The sequence below is a fragment of the Eleutherodactylus coqui genome, chromosome 8 (genome assembly GCF_035609145.1).
Source record: "Eleutherodactylus coqui strain aEleCoq1 chromosome 8, aEleCoq1.hap1, whole genome shotgun sequence".
Taxonomy (NCBI): Eukaryota; Metazoa; Chordata; class Amphibia; order Anura; family Eleutherodactylidae; genus Eleutherodactylus; species Eleutherodactylus coqui.
Window position 1 is genome coordinate 137,746,608 of NC_089844.1, and position 16,786 is coordinate 137,763,393.

Genomic DNA, 16,786 nt, shown 5'->3' on the forward strand with positions numbered 1-16,786 from the left:
ATGTCGGTAGAAAAATAAAAGTTATTGTGCACAGAAAATGGACACAGAAAAACAATTTTAAAAAAATTAAGTATCTTAAAAAAATACAAGTAGTGCAGCAAAAAAAAAACAACTATACAAGTTTGGTACCGTAGCAATCGTACTGATCCGTAGAATAAAGTTATGTTGTTTTTGTTGCAGTTTGTGTGCCGTAGAAACAGGACGCACCGAAAAATGGTGGAATGCCGTTTTTTTCTTCCATTTCTCTCCGCTTAGAATTTTAAAAAAGTTTTTTAGTACATTATATGGTACAATAAATAGCACCATTGAAAAATGCAACTCATCCCGCAAAAAGACCGCATGCAGCGACGTCGATGGATAAATAAAGGAGTTATGATTTTTTAAAGGGGAGGAGGAAAAAACGAAAATGGAAAATCGCAAAAAAGCTCCGTCACTAAGGGGTTAAAGCTCTGTATAAGGAAAAGTGAGGCTTTTCCTAGATCAGGGGGGTTGTGTGTTGGGGTCCCAACCAATTGCTAGAATGAGGGGTCTCCATCCCTGCTCACCAGCATCAGATTCTCATTTATCCGTTTCTGCACAATGTTTGGACCTGGCTCCATACACCCGCGGCCATCTCGACCAGCGTGCTAGTTGTGAGACTACCAATAATCTAGCATTTCGCACCTATCATATGATAAAGGTTATTATCGGGAAGGCCCTTTTAACCCTTTGCAATCCAATTTTGGATTCATGGTTTCCTAGGGGGCTTTCTCTTTCTGCCATTACACAATGGCGCCATCTGCTGGCTAGAGCCAGTACTGTGGTATGTGACATGCTGGAGAGGCCCCCGACAACAGAGCGGCCAGTAATCTACAGTAAGAATACCCCGCCGGATGTCTTCCGACATCAGAGCTGTACAGCCTTCAATCAGAATGTCTTTAGACGTCAGACAGTGGATTGGAAAGGGTTAAGATTTGCTTTCACCAAGATTTTGGATCTTGACTAAAAAATTTGCATCTCACCCAACATCTTAAAAATGTGAGTTCCTCCCGGTTTCGATATAAGGTTTATTCTGGTTGGAGTGCCCCTTAGGCTCTGGACCCATGTTGTTCTCTTGGTAACTTCGCACACCGTTCCTGTCTTCCAGGCTGGAGACAAGTTGCAGCAGCGTCAACGACTTGATGATCGACTCCGGGAAAGCTAGTGATGTGTCAGTGTGCAGCTGGCCTATGGAACCTATCCACTGGACTCCCTTCCCCATCCTGCACCAGCTGTCCCTGCAGTCTCCGGTACGTGCCAGTTTATCAGATGCCATAATGGGCAAAAGTGACCATGCCCCAAGAAAACAACTATTTATGGCTCCAACAGTAAAGTAACAAAACCGGCCATAGCAATCACAGGGCAACACGGACATTTTTTTTTAACTCAAAGCGCCTTGATTATCAGGGTCTGATGTGTAATGGCCAGTGCAGCATGATGCCGGGATACAAACAGCAGCAGACATCATCTGTGTCATCCTCCGCCCTCTCAGGCTTTGCACTAGGCATAATACAGTTCTACCTCAAAATATGGTGCTGCATATCTGTGACTGCGGCTCTGGAAACAGGAGAATTCTCTTATACATATACTTTCATCCATCAATAGGGGATTATGAGATTAGATAACCATGGCCCCTTTCTTCCAGAAACAGCACCACCCTTATCCATAGGCTAGGTATGGTATTGCAGGTTAGTTCCATTCAAGTGAATACTGCAATATCAGTCACAAGTGAATGATAAGATTGGTGCGATTTCTGGATAAAAGCATCCATATTGGATTATATTTTTATTTAACCCCTTCACATCCCAGGACATATATGTACATCCTAGAGGCGCTGGGTTAATATGGCACTCCAAAACAGTGTCTGGGTCATGAGCGGTGTTGGATGTGTTTGATAGCTGATACTAGACCGTAACGGCTGTGAACGGTGTTCATACCGAATGCAGCCGTTAACCCTTTAAATGGCCCAATTGGCTCCCTGTGCTGTGATCACGAGGTACACCAGCTGTCATGGCAGCCAGGAGTCTTCTGAATGGCCTCAGAGTGCAAAGTATTTCTGTTTATTAAGACTTGTATGTGGCACGCCTTACTACAGTGCCAACAGAAATACTTAATGCTGCAAGTATTGCAGTATATTAGTGACTTAATGATCGCAAGCTCAAGTCTCCAAAGTAAAAACAAAGTGGAAAAAATTGTAAAAAAGTAAAGAATAAAAGTAAAAAAACAAAAACTTTTCCCATATGAATAAAAAATCAAAACAAAGGAAAAACCCAAAACATTTGGTATTGCAACATCTGTTAAAGAGGTTTGTCATTAAGAAAAAATAAATAAAAAAAAAAATTAACTTGCCTCTTCCTCCCCAATCGGTCTTCTTACCGCATCTTCTCCTGGCTCCTCCAGTCCCCTGGGTCACATCACATCCAGCTGGCCGATTCTTCTTCCAGCGACGAAGTGTACATTGCCGGCATTATTTTTCCTGCTGGTCAACATATGCCACACCACTAGTGACATGGCGATCATTGTCTAGCATGCAATGCTGACTTGTATGCCGCGCTATTGCTGAGACTGCGCATGTGCAGTCTCTGCAATGGCCCGGCATTCCCTGCTAGGTGGTGAACGCTACGTCACTAGTGACATATCGTACACCGACCTTCTGGAAAGAGACTGACGAAATTGGACGCTCCAAATCAGGAATAGGAGGATCCGTCCAGCTGGAGCCAGGAGAAGATGCGGTAAGATGACTGACGGGGTAGGAATAGCCAAGTATTGTGTTTTTTTCCTTCTTACTGTCAAACCCCCTTTAATCTAATCTATTAATGTAACATATTAATCAAGTCCTAAAAAAAGAAAATGGTAAGGTGGTGTCAAAAAAGATTTTGGAAGTTTTTTTTTTTATTCCATTATCATACATTCTACTGCCCCACAGAAGTGTTATGTAATTTTTGCTGCAGTGTGCACACTGTAAAAATAAGACCCCCCCCCACCCCAAAGATGGCGCAATTGCACTTTCCCCATTTCACTCCACTTGTGCTTTTAATTACATTATATGGTGCATTGAAAAATAGAACTCGTCCTGCAATAAACAAGCCTTCAGACAGCTAAGGCAACAGAAAAAAAATCAAAGTTACAACTTAAAAATGGAGAGGAGACAACAAAGTGAAGCAAAAAAATGGCTGCATCCTTAAGGGGATGTACGAGATAAAGACATTTCCGTTTTCTTCCAGAAATAGCACCACCCTTCACCATAGGCTGTGTATGGTATTGCAGCTCAGTTCCATTCAAATGAATATTGAAACAGACAGGAGCTTAAAAAAAACAAAAAAAACAGTATTGGTGCCATGTTTTTATTTAAGGAGGTTGTCCATATTCCCAAAAGCAGCCCAGCTGTGGTTGAGCGGTCACATTTTTCCAACATGGCTTGAGCCCTATGCAGCAAAATGGCAAGTATACGATACAACCTTCACCATTCTACAATGCCCATTGGGCGTATACGCAGAGGTTGCCCAGTTAAGACAACTGCCTTTAGGATTGGTAATAAATACAAATGTGAAGTCTTGCATCATTTATTAGGAAACGCTGCAGACTGTAGTGTTTTTTTCTTCTTCCAGTTTCACGCCCGCAGACCTCATTCCTACTTTGAAGGGATGGAGCTGGTGAACACAGAGAGAAGCTGGACCGCATAGCTGTTGGCATCCTGATAGGAGCACCTATAAGGGCTAGTGACCAGCGCATTATCAAGGACACTCATGGCAGTGCCTGCATTGTATGAGTATACATACTATAAACGGAGCGGCTCCTTACAGAACTGGTCAGCGCTACAAGTTCACAAGGCTGACCATACACAAACTATATACCCCGTGTAGCACTTCTTTGTGGCGTACATCATCCCATGTGATTGCAGAACCTCCCATCTCAACCTCCATAGACACCGCTCTGGACTCACACATCACATCATGGCCGTCTGATGACTTCATCTACTACCGTCTTGCAGATTGATTCTTGCAGCAGATAAACCACTTAACGTATTACCAATAATAAAGTGTTGCTCAATAGGCGAGTGAGTGCCGGTTATTGATCTCGGACAATGTGATGGGGACAGCGCAGGTGACGTGGCTTCTTACGCCGGGACTCTTGGTCCAATAATATTGTATTTTAGGTAAGGCATCCACAGGAACAACAATGGCCACGAGTTGTGGTAACATGACAGGTCACATGGCTCCAATGTTTTTATACTGGGAAAGGGGTTGTTTACAACTATTGAAAAGTTGTGCTGCACTTGGCTTCCCTTTGACAGTCCCACAGAGATGAATGAAGCGGTCGTGTTCAAGCTCAGCCACCGCTCAATTACAAAACCCCCTTACCTAATTAGCTGTCACACTCTAAGAGGCCTCATCTGTGTATTCCAGCCACTTCTGTGCAGTGCAGCCCCCCATCTGATGCTTACCAGGCAAAACCTTCAGTGTGAGATTTTTTTTTTGTTACTTTCAACTTCAGATCTATGTCATGTGCATCAGCAAGTCATTAGCTGAGGCTATACCATTTTTGCCTTCTGGTGGAAGAGTTTAATTATCATTACCTTCTATATTCATCTAAATATGGTTGAGATTATATATAAATCAGGAGGACAAGCTGCAATCTCCTCTATTATATCTGTGTGACAGGAACTGTGTGACCATCATCAGTATCTGTGACAGGAATGTGCCCAAATGTGAAAGTGGTTGGTTGTAATGGGTTGGGGATCCACTGCAATTTATTGATCAGTTGTAATTTTTTAGGGGTAGGACTTAAAGAAAAACTGCTGTGTGCATGGAACCTACATGGCAACAACTACATACCTACTTCATGTACTGTCTCTGCGAGGTAGCGTATTATCCCTGAGAAGGGGGAGAATGTCCCAGTAATATGGTATGTAATGGAACAAGTCACCCATGGTGAAGCACGAGTCCATAGATTCCCAAACACAGGTTTGTATTGTTCAGACCTAAAAACACACTTTTTAGCATGAAAACAATCTTGCTAAAAAAGGGTGTGTCTTCTGATCTGATGTCAGGAGGGTCCAGCTGCACCAGACCCTGCTGACCACTTCCATCATGATCAGGCACAGTGCTTTTGTGTTGTGACTGATTACTAGGAGCACCAACCCTACAGGAAGTTCCTTACCTTCACTCTGAAGCTCCTGTCTGCCGCTGATTAGTAGTGGCTGGACCACAGCTACAGAGTTGAGGTAAAAGTACTTCCTGGTGGGGTTGGTGCCCAGCTGAAGGTACAGGGGGCACCATTACTATTGGGGGGCACTATTAATACTGGGACTACTGCGAATGGGCAAAATTACTATAGGGCCACTGTGAATATCAAAGTCCACTTCTTTATCCCTTCAAGGAAATAATGTGCTTATAATACCAACTGGGACCCCTAGAACTCTCAGCGGGACACAAGAGACGACCACGCGTGGACTTATTAAGAGCAAACGTACTTTATTTATTACATAACAAGCTTCATAAAACAAAAATAAAAACAGGAAGCATTCAAGCATTTGAACAATACAATAAGATGCTGTAAAAGAATCGCTCCATTCAAGTGTTTGGAGGGCAGCTAAACATTGAGATACTTTATACCTTCTCCTGGGAAGTGTCACAAAGCTAGCTTTGGTTGTTTTTTTTCTTTTTATTTTTTTTACATGTTTTTTCCTTTCATGGTTTTTTTTTAAAGTTATTGTTACTTAATAATGAAGCCCCCAGAAAGTGTGCGAGACCAGAAAATACATCTTTATTAGAGGCCTCCCGACACATTAGTCCTTTTAATTCATCGGGTGGGGAGCGGGCGAGACGATGGACCCTGCAATACATTGTGTAGTAATACCATGCAGGGTACCGTCCCTCTCCCCTCCCCCCACCTTCAGTAAGAGTAGGGCCAGGATTCACTACAGTACTGTTTGTAATAAGTTACAGATAAAGTGTTTGTCTTATTGAAATACAGAAGGCGGATTGAAATGACTACCGTACGAGGATCACAGCGCACTCATTGGCAGGTTAAACCAACGTTGTCTAGCTACACAATACAAAAACACCATTGTGCTAGTAAAAGCACCAGGGAAGGGGGAGAAATGCAAGACAAATGTGCTAGATACAAAGAAAATACAATGCTATTTAGTCACTGCTGGGTTGTTCTTTAACTGAGGTATAAAGGCGGTAAAAAGCATACTCAAGTGTTAATATCAAATGTCATTTCCAAGCGGCTGTGTCCTGTATATATATATATTTTTTTCAAGTTACAAGTTTAGTGCAGGATAGTACAGTTAGAAACATATTCTGGCTGAGTCCTCTTTAAAGCAGACCGTCTCTGGCAGCGGTGGCAGCCATCTAACAGATGTAGCAGAGGCCAACTGTCATGTGGCGGTTTCTATTGTGCATCGCGATAGCTCAGTGGGGAAACCGCACATACCGCATAAATGGCTGCCTGCGCTACCGGGGAGGTATGGGGTCACTTTAAAAGGTTTTCCCAGATAAAACTAAGGCTATATGTTTTATATACCAGGAACAAACGCTGAAGTGTTTGCCTCGTACATTACGAATATTACACTTCTCCTCTGATTATGCAACACATTTCACACCACAAGAAAAAAAAAAAAAAAAAAATAGTCCGACCCATATGTAATGGTTTCTATTAAATCGGACTGCAAAAAGAAAAAAAACAAAAATATATAAAAACACAAACCATCTATCCAAGGCTAAGCAGCGAGAAGTACATGGTTCACTAATCTCAAACTTCATCAAAACAAAAAAAATTGTAAAATGTACAATCATTTTCTATTTGTAAACAGTTAAAAAGCCACAAGTTTGATTTTGTATCATCTGACACAAAACAATCAGAGTCAAGGCAATGAGCAAATGGCAATGTGTGCAGAGTGTAACGGGCTGCGAGGTTTTTTTCCGCTTTTTTTTTTTTTTTGCAAATAGTTGGGAAACGAAGCTGCGCCAGTTCTGTGGGTATAAAACCTGGAATCGGTTGGAATATTAATGCACCATGTGTTAGATTATTTCTCTTTCATAACAAAAAAAAATTAAAAAAAAACACAAAAAACTAAAAATAAGATCTATAAAACTGGCTTTGGTTGTCCCAAGTATTACTTTTAGAACCCACAGTAAATCTTGCTCCTATCATCCCCACCAGCAGTGGCTGGATATGTATTGTGCCCACCGACGGGTGGGGGTATAAACATATGCTGTTGTCAGGGCTCAAACTAGTGGTTTTCTATTCCTGGCAGATGCTTGGCATAAGGTGCATAAATGTACATATACAGATGTAGCGATTGTGAACTTGACAGACACATTGGGCCAACTCTGCTTACTGCATTGTAGTTAGGAGGAGTTAAATGGTCAAGTTAACGTTTGCTACACCCGTACATATACACGTAGCAGAGGCAGCTATTTTCTGGACTGAATAGAATTTAGGGAAGTTTAAAGGGAATATAAGAGATTAGGAAAGCATGACTACTTTCTGAAACAGCATCACACTCGTCCTGAGGCGGTGTCTGGTATTACAGTTCAGTCCCGTTCGAATGAAAGGAGCAGTTTCAGAAAGTAGTCATATTTTTCTCATCTAATCAACCTTTTGGTTCATAATGAACAATCACAGTGATATCACCCTAAGGGGGCTATTGCACAAGCGCTAGCGCTCACATTTTACCAATAATTGCTAGGCCGAGTCAGCAGGTCCAAGTGCAGCCCAACAGTTAATGGCGTTTTTTTTGGGACCAAGATATTGGTGATCTACCCTCAGCATAGGTAATCATTACCAATAGGTGGCGGTCTTGGGCTCACGCCAACCAGCTGTCTGATGTAGCTGCAGCACTCAGGTAACCACCACGATGACTTCACGGCATACCAGGCGCAGAACTGTAACATTTTAATGCGTCTGTGTCTAGTATAATAGCTATATCCCATTCACTTGAATGTGACTGAGCTGCTCAGGCCATGTGACCAAGGAGAAGAGGCCACAGCACTCAACCAGTCCTTTTCAGCCAACTGATTGCAGAGACAGCGGCGCTCGAGCGCTGTGGCTGCTTCAGTCCATAACAGGGCACAGCATCTTACATTGTACAGCAGCTCAATCCCATTCACTTGCACAGGACCGGGCTGCTCTTAGGCCATGTGACCGATGAAAGTGATGTCAATGGCCTGAAAGAGGCCTCTTCAGACAGCTGATCGGCAGGGAACCCAAGCGACAGACCCCTGCCAATCTTGACAATGGGTCAAATAGTTTAGTCCTGGATAACCTGGAAAACGTCAAAAACACGAGTGCTAAAAACTCATTCACATCAACGCTGGTTTTTTTTTTTGGTTTCCTGCTCTATTATAGCATTAAAATGGCCTTACGATGGAAATGAACAACGTTGTACTGACCCCACTCATTAGGTGGTCAGTTTGGCTTCCATTACGCTACCTGACAATTTCCCAGCAGAAATAGTGCAGCATGTTGCTCTATTTTGTCTGGGGTTTTACAGGGGTTGCCCAGGTACCAAACATAGCAGGAACTGGCTTAAAATAAACTTAACTGTACTCACCCGTCCTCAGCCATGTGGATCCAGGGTTGTTTTCCCGTTGTCCGCCTGCTGATTGTTCTGAAAGATGACATCAGCAGTAGTCACCTGACTTCCACTGACGTCATCTTTCACAACAATCATGGGGCAGATGCTGAGGCATCGCCGAATCCCAGCGGCTGAGTACAGCTCTGTTATTTTAAGCCAATTCAAGCAACCGCTGAAATGCTGTCCAGTAACCGGACAGAGTACTTGCCCTTTCCCATTTGGAGCGCTCCTGCTCCGTTGGCCGTTTACAGCGCCTTCTGGCAGCTGAAGATGGCCCAACCCAATCTAGTGCTATATGGGCCATTTTCAGCTTCCGGAAGAAGCTTAAAACAGCTGACGGAGCAGGAGCGCTCCAAAAGGTGAAAGTGCAAGTACGCTGAGGGAATTCAGTAACAGAAGCTCCGTACAGAGCCCAGACACTGATGTGAACGAAGTCCAACAGCTTTTGTGTAGCATTTCTAAGGAATTGCTGCAGAATATGTATATCAGCTGTCCAAATTGCTACCTAATTGACTTTGTTATTGTCACTATTTATACAGTAACACTTGGGTGCATAAATTATTTGGCGACTGTCATAATAGTAAATGGACTGCACTTTGGGTACAAAAAAAAAAAACAAAACAAAAAAAACACACAAAAAAACCCAGAACTGACTTACATGCCGCATCATCCACTAATATGAGACGCACAACATAGGTTTACTTTGGACCCAGCAATCCAAGTATTGATGCACTCCTGGGCTTTGTGGGCAGGACCGGAGCAACCTTTGCTGGACCTCCACTGGAGAAATGAAAAAAAAAAAAAAAAACACCTAGGGAGAAGAGGCAGGAAAGTAACTGCTGGTAACCCCTGTTCCCCACTATAACGTGCGGTGGAAGAGTCAAAGGTCAGGATTTACACTTCTCTATATATATATCTATTTTTTTTTTTATCCTTGTTCAGTTTTCTCTTTTTTTCATTCTTTGACCAAACAAGCAGAATACCATTTATGGCAACAACATATTATGTAACTTGTTCCTTTTTGCAATTTTTAAGTATTTGCAATCATTTACACCTAAACATAAAAAAATTTTTTTTCCTTTTTTTTTTCTCTTTTGTACAACACACAATAAATCGATCAGCCCAGTACTTGGTTACAATGTGCATAAAATGTGCATAGTTACTAAATAATCGGCGGGGAAAATAAAACATAGCAAAAACATTATTAAAACACTGTCACAAGCGAAGACACTGAGCCATATCATTAAACATTTAAAAAAGAAGATCGTTATAATCAGCAAAATCTCCAGACTACTCACTAAAAAGAAAAAAAAAGAAAAAAAAAAAAGACACCACATCAAAGCAAAACGATCTCTTTATGTTGGCTTTCAGAAGCTGTAAAGAGTTGGGGGTAAAGGGGGATTGTTTTTGGCAGAGAGGAAAAAGTCTTTGAGAAATTAGCACGGTTAGTGCGTAACAAAATAAAAAAAAATTAAAATATTGAAATTTTGCATTCTTCTAGTGATTTTTTTTTGTTACATGGGGGAGAAGGAACTCTTACCTATCTTATTCCTGAGAGCCACAATGTTTTCCCCCCCATTTAGGATAATTTCTTTTTAAAAAAATTTAAAAAGTAAAAAAAAAAAAAAATTCAAAGGAAATTAAAAAACGCACGCACGCACACACAAACACAATTTGACTCCCAGAGATAAAAGCATCTTCAGCATATTTTCTCATTTTTTATATTTTTTTTCTTTAAACTAATGGAAGAGTAAACATGAAAGAAAAAAATAAAAAGTCCGACCCTCCCAAAATAACGATAATGACCCTCCCAACGGGGGAAAAAATAAAATAAAAATGTAAACAAGAGGTTCCCAGTAAGGCACCTCGAAATCAAAATGCAAAGCCTTTGAAAGTGCTGCCCCCTACTGGCACACGTAGGGTGTATGTCACAGCTGTGGCCACTTTTTTTTTTTTATTGTTTTGTCCTTTTTTATTTTTTTTGCATTTTTAACGTTATATATAGGTTTTTTTTTCTTTTTTTTATTAAAACCGTAGAGCTAAATTCTATTAGGTTTTAGTCATGAAAACCTGGTGCAATTCTTTGTTTTTCTTCTTCTAACTTCTTAAAAACTAAGTTATAACCGTCAGTTCTTTTCAACCCCCTTCAGCGCTGGAGGCGCCAGTCGTAATCGCATTGCTCTGCAATGGACGACTGTGCGTCCCTCGGGAGCTGAAAGGCAGTTAAAACGAGTTTGTAATACCACAATTAGGTAGGTATAATCAAGGCATCTTAGAAATAACAAGCAATTAAATCACTTATGTGTTGTCTTAAGTACACGCTAGAGTAAACAGTTACACTTGAGCCGTTTCTGATCATTACAAGGTAAAAAAAAACGAAACACGAAATTCTGATACACCGTTCAGTGCAACAGAGGAAATGGGGAAGACAATAGGGCAGATGGGTAAGATACCGAGCTCAGACGTACAAACTGGGGTTGGACATTGGAAAAAAAAATATATAAAACTGGAATTCGGAATCAACAAACAGCTCATTAGACGCAGTTATAGTATCAATAGCACTATTGTGGAAGTGTAAATATAGATTTTTTTTTCTATTCACATTATAATATTGGCCTGCATGATTCAAGTATTTCAAACTGATATGTTGTGGGCTAAAAGAAAAAAGCGGGAAGTGTGCAGAAGAGCTACCACAGTGCAGCCTGCAGAGGTTTCACACATACAAGTCCAGCCAGGGCTGATCAGTAACAATCATCTGAGGTCATGGGTGACTTAGGCTACATGGGCTCTCCGTTTAAGTGATCGACAGGTAGGAAAGCACTGACAGGTGATGGACTACTCAGACCCCTGTTCTCGCTGCTTGGGTTACCCCATAAGCTTGTGGAATAGTTTGGGGTGCCCCACAAAGAAGTGCCATGAAGATCTCCAGAGCTGGAGCCAGAAGCACTTGGGCTGTTCCAGTGATTGATATCTCCGCGATTCGAGATGCTGTGAGGGCTATCCAGAGAACCTAGCCGGGAATGGCCAGAGCCCAGGGACTGCCAGCCCGGTGAAGGGGTCATTGACTGGCCTTGTGCAAAGAAACGACTTATCTCCTCTTCACTAGCGAACTCGGCAAGGATAGTAGTGTTCCCTAAAACACACCTGCAGAGGGAGGGAAAGGAAATAAGCTGAATTAATAAGTCTGTGTATGGCACTGCAAAATATATTGCAGCTCTATGGGTGACGGGAAGGAAAAAAAAATACGTTCAAACGCCCTGAGCATTATGTAACCCACCATCCCTGCAGCTAGGAATAGTCTCTACCATTTGCAAAGCATCATCTAAAAGAGGTTGTCTTAGCAGATATTGGTAACATATCAACTGCTGTGACCCTTCAGCAATAAGTAGAATCAAAGGCATGTTAGAAAGATGCCATGTCACTATTTCTCTTGTCCGCTCTGCTTACCTTTCTCCAAGCAGCATAGAAGGCCATCGGCTAGAACAGCAATCAAGTGGCCACCAGAAAAAAAATAAAACTATTGGCCCATGTAAAGCCGCCCTAAAGACAGAAGACGTGCTACTTACATGTGCAGAGACTTTTGTGCCTTTACTACCTCTTCCTTGGAACTGTAACGGACCAGAGCAGTACCATGGGGCAGGTTCAGATGGAATGTAATCAGAGGCCCATGCTGCATGCACAGGGTACGCAGGGTGGAGCCATCAATCTGAAGAAAAGTGCCAGGAAGTGAGTAGAGGAAAAGGAATAAATTTGTTATGCATGAATGCAAAGGATCAGAAGATGTCAGTACTCACTTGAGGTGTTAGGTTTTTCAGAACTAGCCAATTTGTTATTCTCCCTGAGCTATTATCACTCCAAGTGGAACCTAAAAGGCAGAGAAATATTAAAAGTTGAACAATATTTTATTTAGAAACGATACACACCCTGCTCACCATCCCGTCACAGACCAAGTAATTGGGTGCAGAAGACACGGTTCTAAATAATACACTGCTGACCTGGCAATACCATGGTGAATGGAAGCTGTAGGGCCTTAGCAGACCAAGATCTGCTTCGCAGTTAGAAAGCAGTTTTCCACCTATAACTGGGGCTAATATGTATATTAAAAATGTAAGAAAAAAAATAAATGACTTGCCAAACTACAGCTATAGTCCCGCCCCCGAGGAGCCAACACTTTATATACCCTATATTAAAATCAGAGCAGGGGACAACTTCAAAATATGTTTTAGCAGCACTGGGTGCTTTGAGGAAACAATGAAGCTATGCCAGGTCATTCACAGAGGATAATGGCTTAGTCCTGAACCGGGTAACTACTAAGCTGAAGTAAACAAGACATACCAACCAGAATCAAGTTCTTACCTGGTGTGTATCTGGAATCAGAAGTTCCCCACCCACTACCTAGGCGCAGGGAGCCGTTATCCCAGGCAGATAAAGGCGGCTTCTGACCAGTAAGCCCTGGGGGAGGCCTGGACGGAGCACTGATGTTTTTAGATGGCAAAGGGACTTTCCACAGTTCGTGAGCCAGGGAGGTGTTGTTGACAGAACCAGGAGACCACGTTGGTTTGGGATCACTATTTCTAACTGTGAGCAACAAAGAAAATGAGGTTATTCAGTACATATATGAATTTAGTTAGACTAAACCGGTCCATACATATAAGTTGTATAATCGGTCGAACATGCCAATAATGTTGCACAACTATCAAATGTGTATGGAGCCTCGTGACAGCAGATGTCGGACATGAGGAGGATTGGGCAGTTGGATTTCAACATTAGGATGCTTAACTTCTTAGGAAAAGAAGTTGCCACCAAGTGGCCGGCAGCAGCCAATCTCCCTGCCGGTCGTCCAAAACAGGCATCTTGTGTGTGGCAAGCTTAAAGGGAATGTGTCATCAGAAAATTACCTATTGAATAAATAGGATTTTTAGGTTAAAGAGGTTTTCCCAGTTAAGGAAACCCTGTCACTGGTTCCCCCATGCGTAAAACAACAAATCAGTGTTTACTCACTTTTCTACACTCCCGTAACCCACGAAAGGTGATCACAGCACACCTCTTCCCCCCGCCATGCAGATGTCAAAAAGGATGCCTGGAACACTCTCCCATAAAAGTCAATGGGTCAGTTCCTGTCCATTGTCTGAATGGCCCGTGATGCAGCTGTAAAGCATTTTTCTACAGCAAGGGCAAGCTTGCAGACCCCAGTCATGTACAGACAAATAATTAAAATAAAATAATCTACCATCAAAATAAAATCAGTTTAGAAGAATGGAAATTGTTTCACTATCTGGTTTTAATTACATTTCCTTTAACTGGTTCTTCACTAGTCATACCTGAAGTGCTTTGTGCGGTACTGCTGTGGGAGACGTTGTAGTTGGAGGCACGAATGGATGACCAGGCACTATTTGAAGGCAGCGTGGTGTTCAGAGATGAGGATGACCCTGCAATAGTCAAGCGCAATCTCTCAATGACACGTTAGTCGGTGCTGGCAGCGACGACACAGTGTGAAGAAACTGTAGGGCACCTACCACTATTTCTGTCCCTGAGGTGGTCAACACCCCGCACAGTACTAATTGACAGATTATTGATGACACTGCCAGGAGTGACATAGGGGTCAGTTTCTGGGTCTATGTTTGGATATCCTTTCCATGGCTCACCAGGGCGAAACTCTAAAACAAAAGACATCAGAAATTTTATGGCAAACAGATACATTAATATAGTGCTGTGAACAGGCTCTTCTTACACCCACTGGGGTGCAGTAATACATCAGCTATACAAGCAATACACAATCATCATGGTATGAGGAGATCGTGAAGTTCCGTTGTCATGGTAGCCGAGGGCCTTCTGGAGGCCCCCATGACTGAATGCCTGTCAAGCCATGTTTGCGGCTTGTGGTTGCCTGTCAGAACATGGTATAATGCAATACTATAGTATATACTATTGCATTATACCATGTTCTGACATGTAATGCAATACTATAGTATTGCGTTATATGCCATGAGTGCTCAAATGATTGTAAATTCAAGTCCTCTATGGAGGCTAAATAAAAATGTAAAATGGCTGTGGGCGCAGTTCTTTTTTATGCTGGCCTCCTGTTATTTCCACAGCCGCTGGCTTTGAAGCGATGCAGCTTTTCACAGCAGCCCCCTCCTTGTGTGCTATGCACCGGGCCTAGCGTGGGGAGGCGCCCTGGCACTGCAGTGTTCCTTCCTGTGGCAGGATTCAGCTTCAAAAATTTCTTTGAAACTTGCTCAAGGTAGTGGAAAAAGACAATATGCTCACATCACCCCAATACCTGGACCCCGTTGTAGTAATGACCTCATTGACGCTAGGGCCATATGACTGCTGCAGCCAATCACTGGTTTCCTTTGAGCAACGATTAAGTGCAGTGGTCACTCCCCATGATCAGAATGTCACTGCTGCTGCAGCAAGAGCTGCGAGGACCGAGAACAGGAGCTGTGGGGGGGATCAGGTTAGGCAAGGTGACGTGCATTTTTCCAACATCCTGAGCAACTTCAAAAAATTATCAGTACTGAATGACTCCTTCAAAGTCCCAGAGAACTCCTTCAACATCCTCTGATAACAACTGCTAATGGTTCATTGACCTGTTCAAAGCTGCATAATACCAGACTAACTCACCTGGTGGCCAATTGACACTGCTGGAGCCATTTGGCGATTTGGCACTGGGCCAGCCATCCCCTATAGATCCTGGAGGGCTGGATGGAGAGTTACTGCTGTTCATGAAGTCATAAGAACCAAATGGAGAATCATCAAGCCTAAAACCACTTGAAATAGCACCTGTTAGACAATAAAACATCTTTAGTACCCAACATAGCGACACATTTGACTGAAGTATCACTATAAATAGGAACAAAAATCATCATATGCAGAACATAACTTTGTAATATAAATTGCCCATTCATTTACATGCACAGCGATCAGCTGGATGTGCATTACCATGTTTACTGGAGTTCTGGTCCAGTGAATTATTAGGAGACATGTTATCGACTGTAGTCCACTTCCTCAGGCGGGATTGAGGTTCCTTCATTCCCCCAAGTTCCATATTTACATTCGAGTTCAAGCCTAGAGACAATAGGAAGTTAAAAAAAAATTTTTTTAAATCTGCAAATGCTCCTCAGTAAATAAATACAGGCGCCATAACGATGAAGTAACACCCGGAACACAATGCAGAAAGGCAAAATAACTCACCTAATGAAAAGCCATTGAAAGCACTGATGGGTGAAGGAACTTTTGGAAGTTCTGGGGTTGAATGGGGGAGAACATTGTCTAGGAAAGACTTCACAGGAGGCTGGTGAAGCATTTGCTGCTGTGAAGGAGGCATTGCTTGTTTCATCAGGAGATTGGGATCGAGTTGGCGAGACTGCTGCTGCTGCATTCCAAGGGAGCGGGCCTTAAAATAAAAAGATTTCATCCATAAGTCACTGCATATAAAGGGTGCAAAGGTGAAAATTATGAGAATTGGGGGGTAATGTAGTATAACAGGTTGTCCATGCTAACAGCAGATCACATAATACATGGATGCATGCGGTCTGTCATAGCTGCTCTTTGTTTTTTAACGGCTTTACACTTTGAGGAGGTCCTCAAAATATATGCCCTAGTAAAGAATATGGAAAGGAGTCGTCTTCAGGAAAAAAAAAAAACTGTTTCATATGCTGGAACATCTTAGAGAAGTGAAAGACTACATATAAACAATAAAGATCCTGTTATAAGCAATATGACAAGTCGATTAGTGTTCATTTAACCCCTTAATTACCCATGAAAGTTATATCTGTCATAGGTCACAAGAGAGTGCATGACGTGGGCTTGAGTCAAGCTGCCTTCATACATGGTGGCTCTCAGCTGTTTCTGACAGCCGCCGGCAGTGAGTGTAGCCATTTAAGTGCTTTGATGCAGCGTTCAACACTGACAGCAGCATCTAAGCAGCTGGGTGGAGGAGGGGGGGGGGGGGGGGGGGGTTGGGGGGCATTCCCCACCGATGCCCCGTCACTCTACCCTCTACCTGACAGAGCGATCATAGCAGCTCTGCTGCAGGCAAGGCTTAGAGGGGGTGTCCAAATTATACAACTAATGTAAACAGGGGTCAATTAACGTAATAAGCGGTCAAAAAAATCTGCACACTGTCCATTGTGAAATAGCTCTGCCCTTTTTAGAATGACAGGGTTAAAATCATAC

General features: G+C 42.5%; 2 protein-coding genes across 5 annotated transcripts in view; one reads left to right on the forward strand and one right to left on the reverse strand.

The window, feature by feature from the left end:
* Positions 1-4,072, forward strand: part of LOC136576899 (mucin-4-like) — a 53,586-nt gene extending 49,514 nt beyond the window's left edge. Inside the window, exons 9-10 of the mRNA XM_066576534.1 lie at positions 1,127-1,268; positions 3,627-4,072. Of these exons, the coding sequence (XP_066432631.1) occupies positions 1,127-1,268; positions 3,627-3,701 (217 nt within the window). The 3' untranslated portion in view covers positions 3,702-4,072. The remainder of the gene's footprint in view (positions 1-1,126; positions 1,269-3,626) is intronic.
* Positions 4,073-5,467: 1,395 nt separating this feature from the next.
* Positions 5,468-16,786, reverse strand: part of TNRC6A (trinucleotide repeat containing adaptor 6A) — a 70,498-nt gene continuing 59,179 nt past the window's right edge. For all 4 annotated transcript variants that reach the window (XM_066576538.1, XM_066576536.1, XM_066576537.1 and 1 more), the window contains 9 exons: positions 15,803-16,004; positions 15,551-15,676; positions 15,233-15,391; positions 14,122-14,262; positions 13,927-14,034; positions 12,962-13,183; positions 12,400-12,470; positions 12,172-12,311; positions 5,468-11,749 (listed from right to left, as the gene is read on the reverse strand). In XM_066576538.1, coding sequence (XP_066432635.1) covers positions 11,383-11,749; positions 12,172-12,311; positions 12,400-12,470; positions 12,962-13,183; positions 13,927-14,034; positions 14,122-14,262; positions 15,233-15,391; positions 15,551-15,676; positions 15,803-16,004 — 1,536 coding nt within the window. In that variant the 3' untranslated portion in view covers positions 5,468-11,382. The remainder of the gene's footprint in view (positions 11,750-12,171; positions 12,312-12,399; positions 12,471-12,961; positions 13,184-13,926; positions 14,035-14,121; positions 14,263-15,232; positions 15,392-15,550; positions 15,677-15,802; positions 16,005-16,786) is intronic.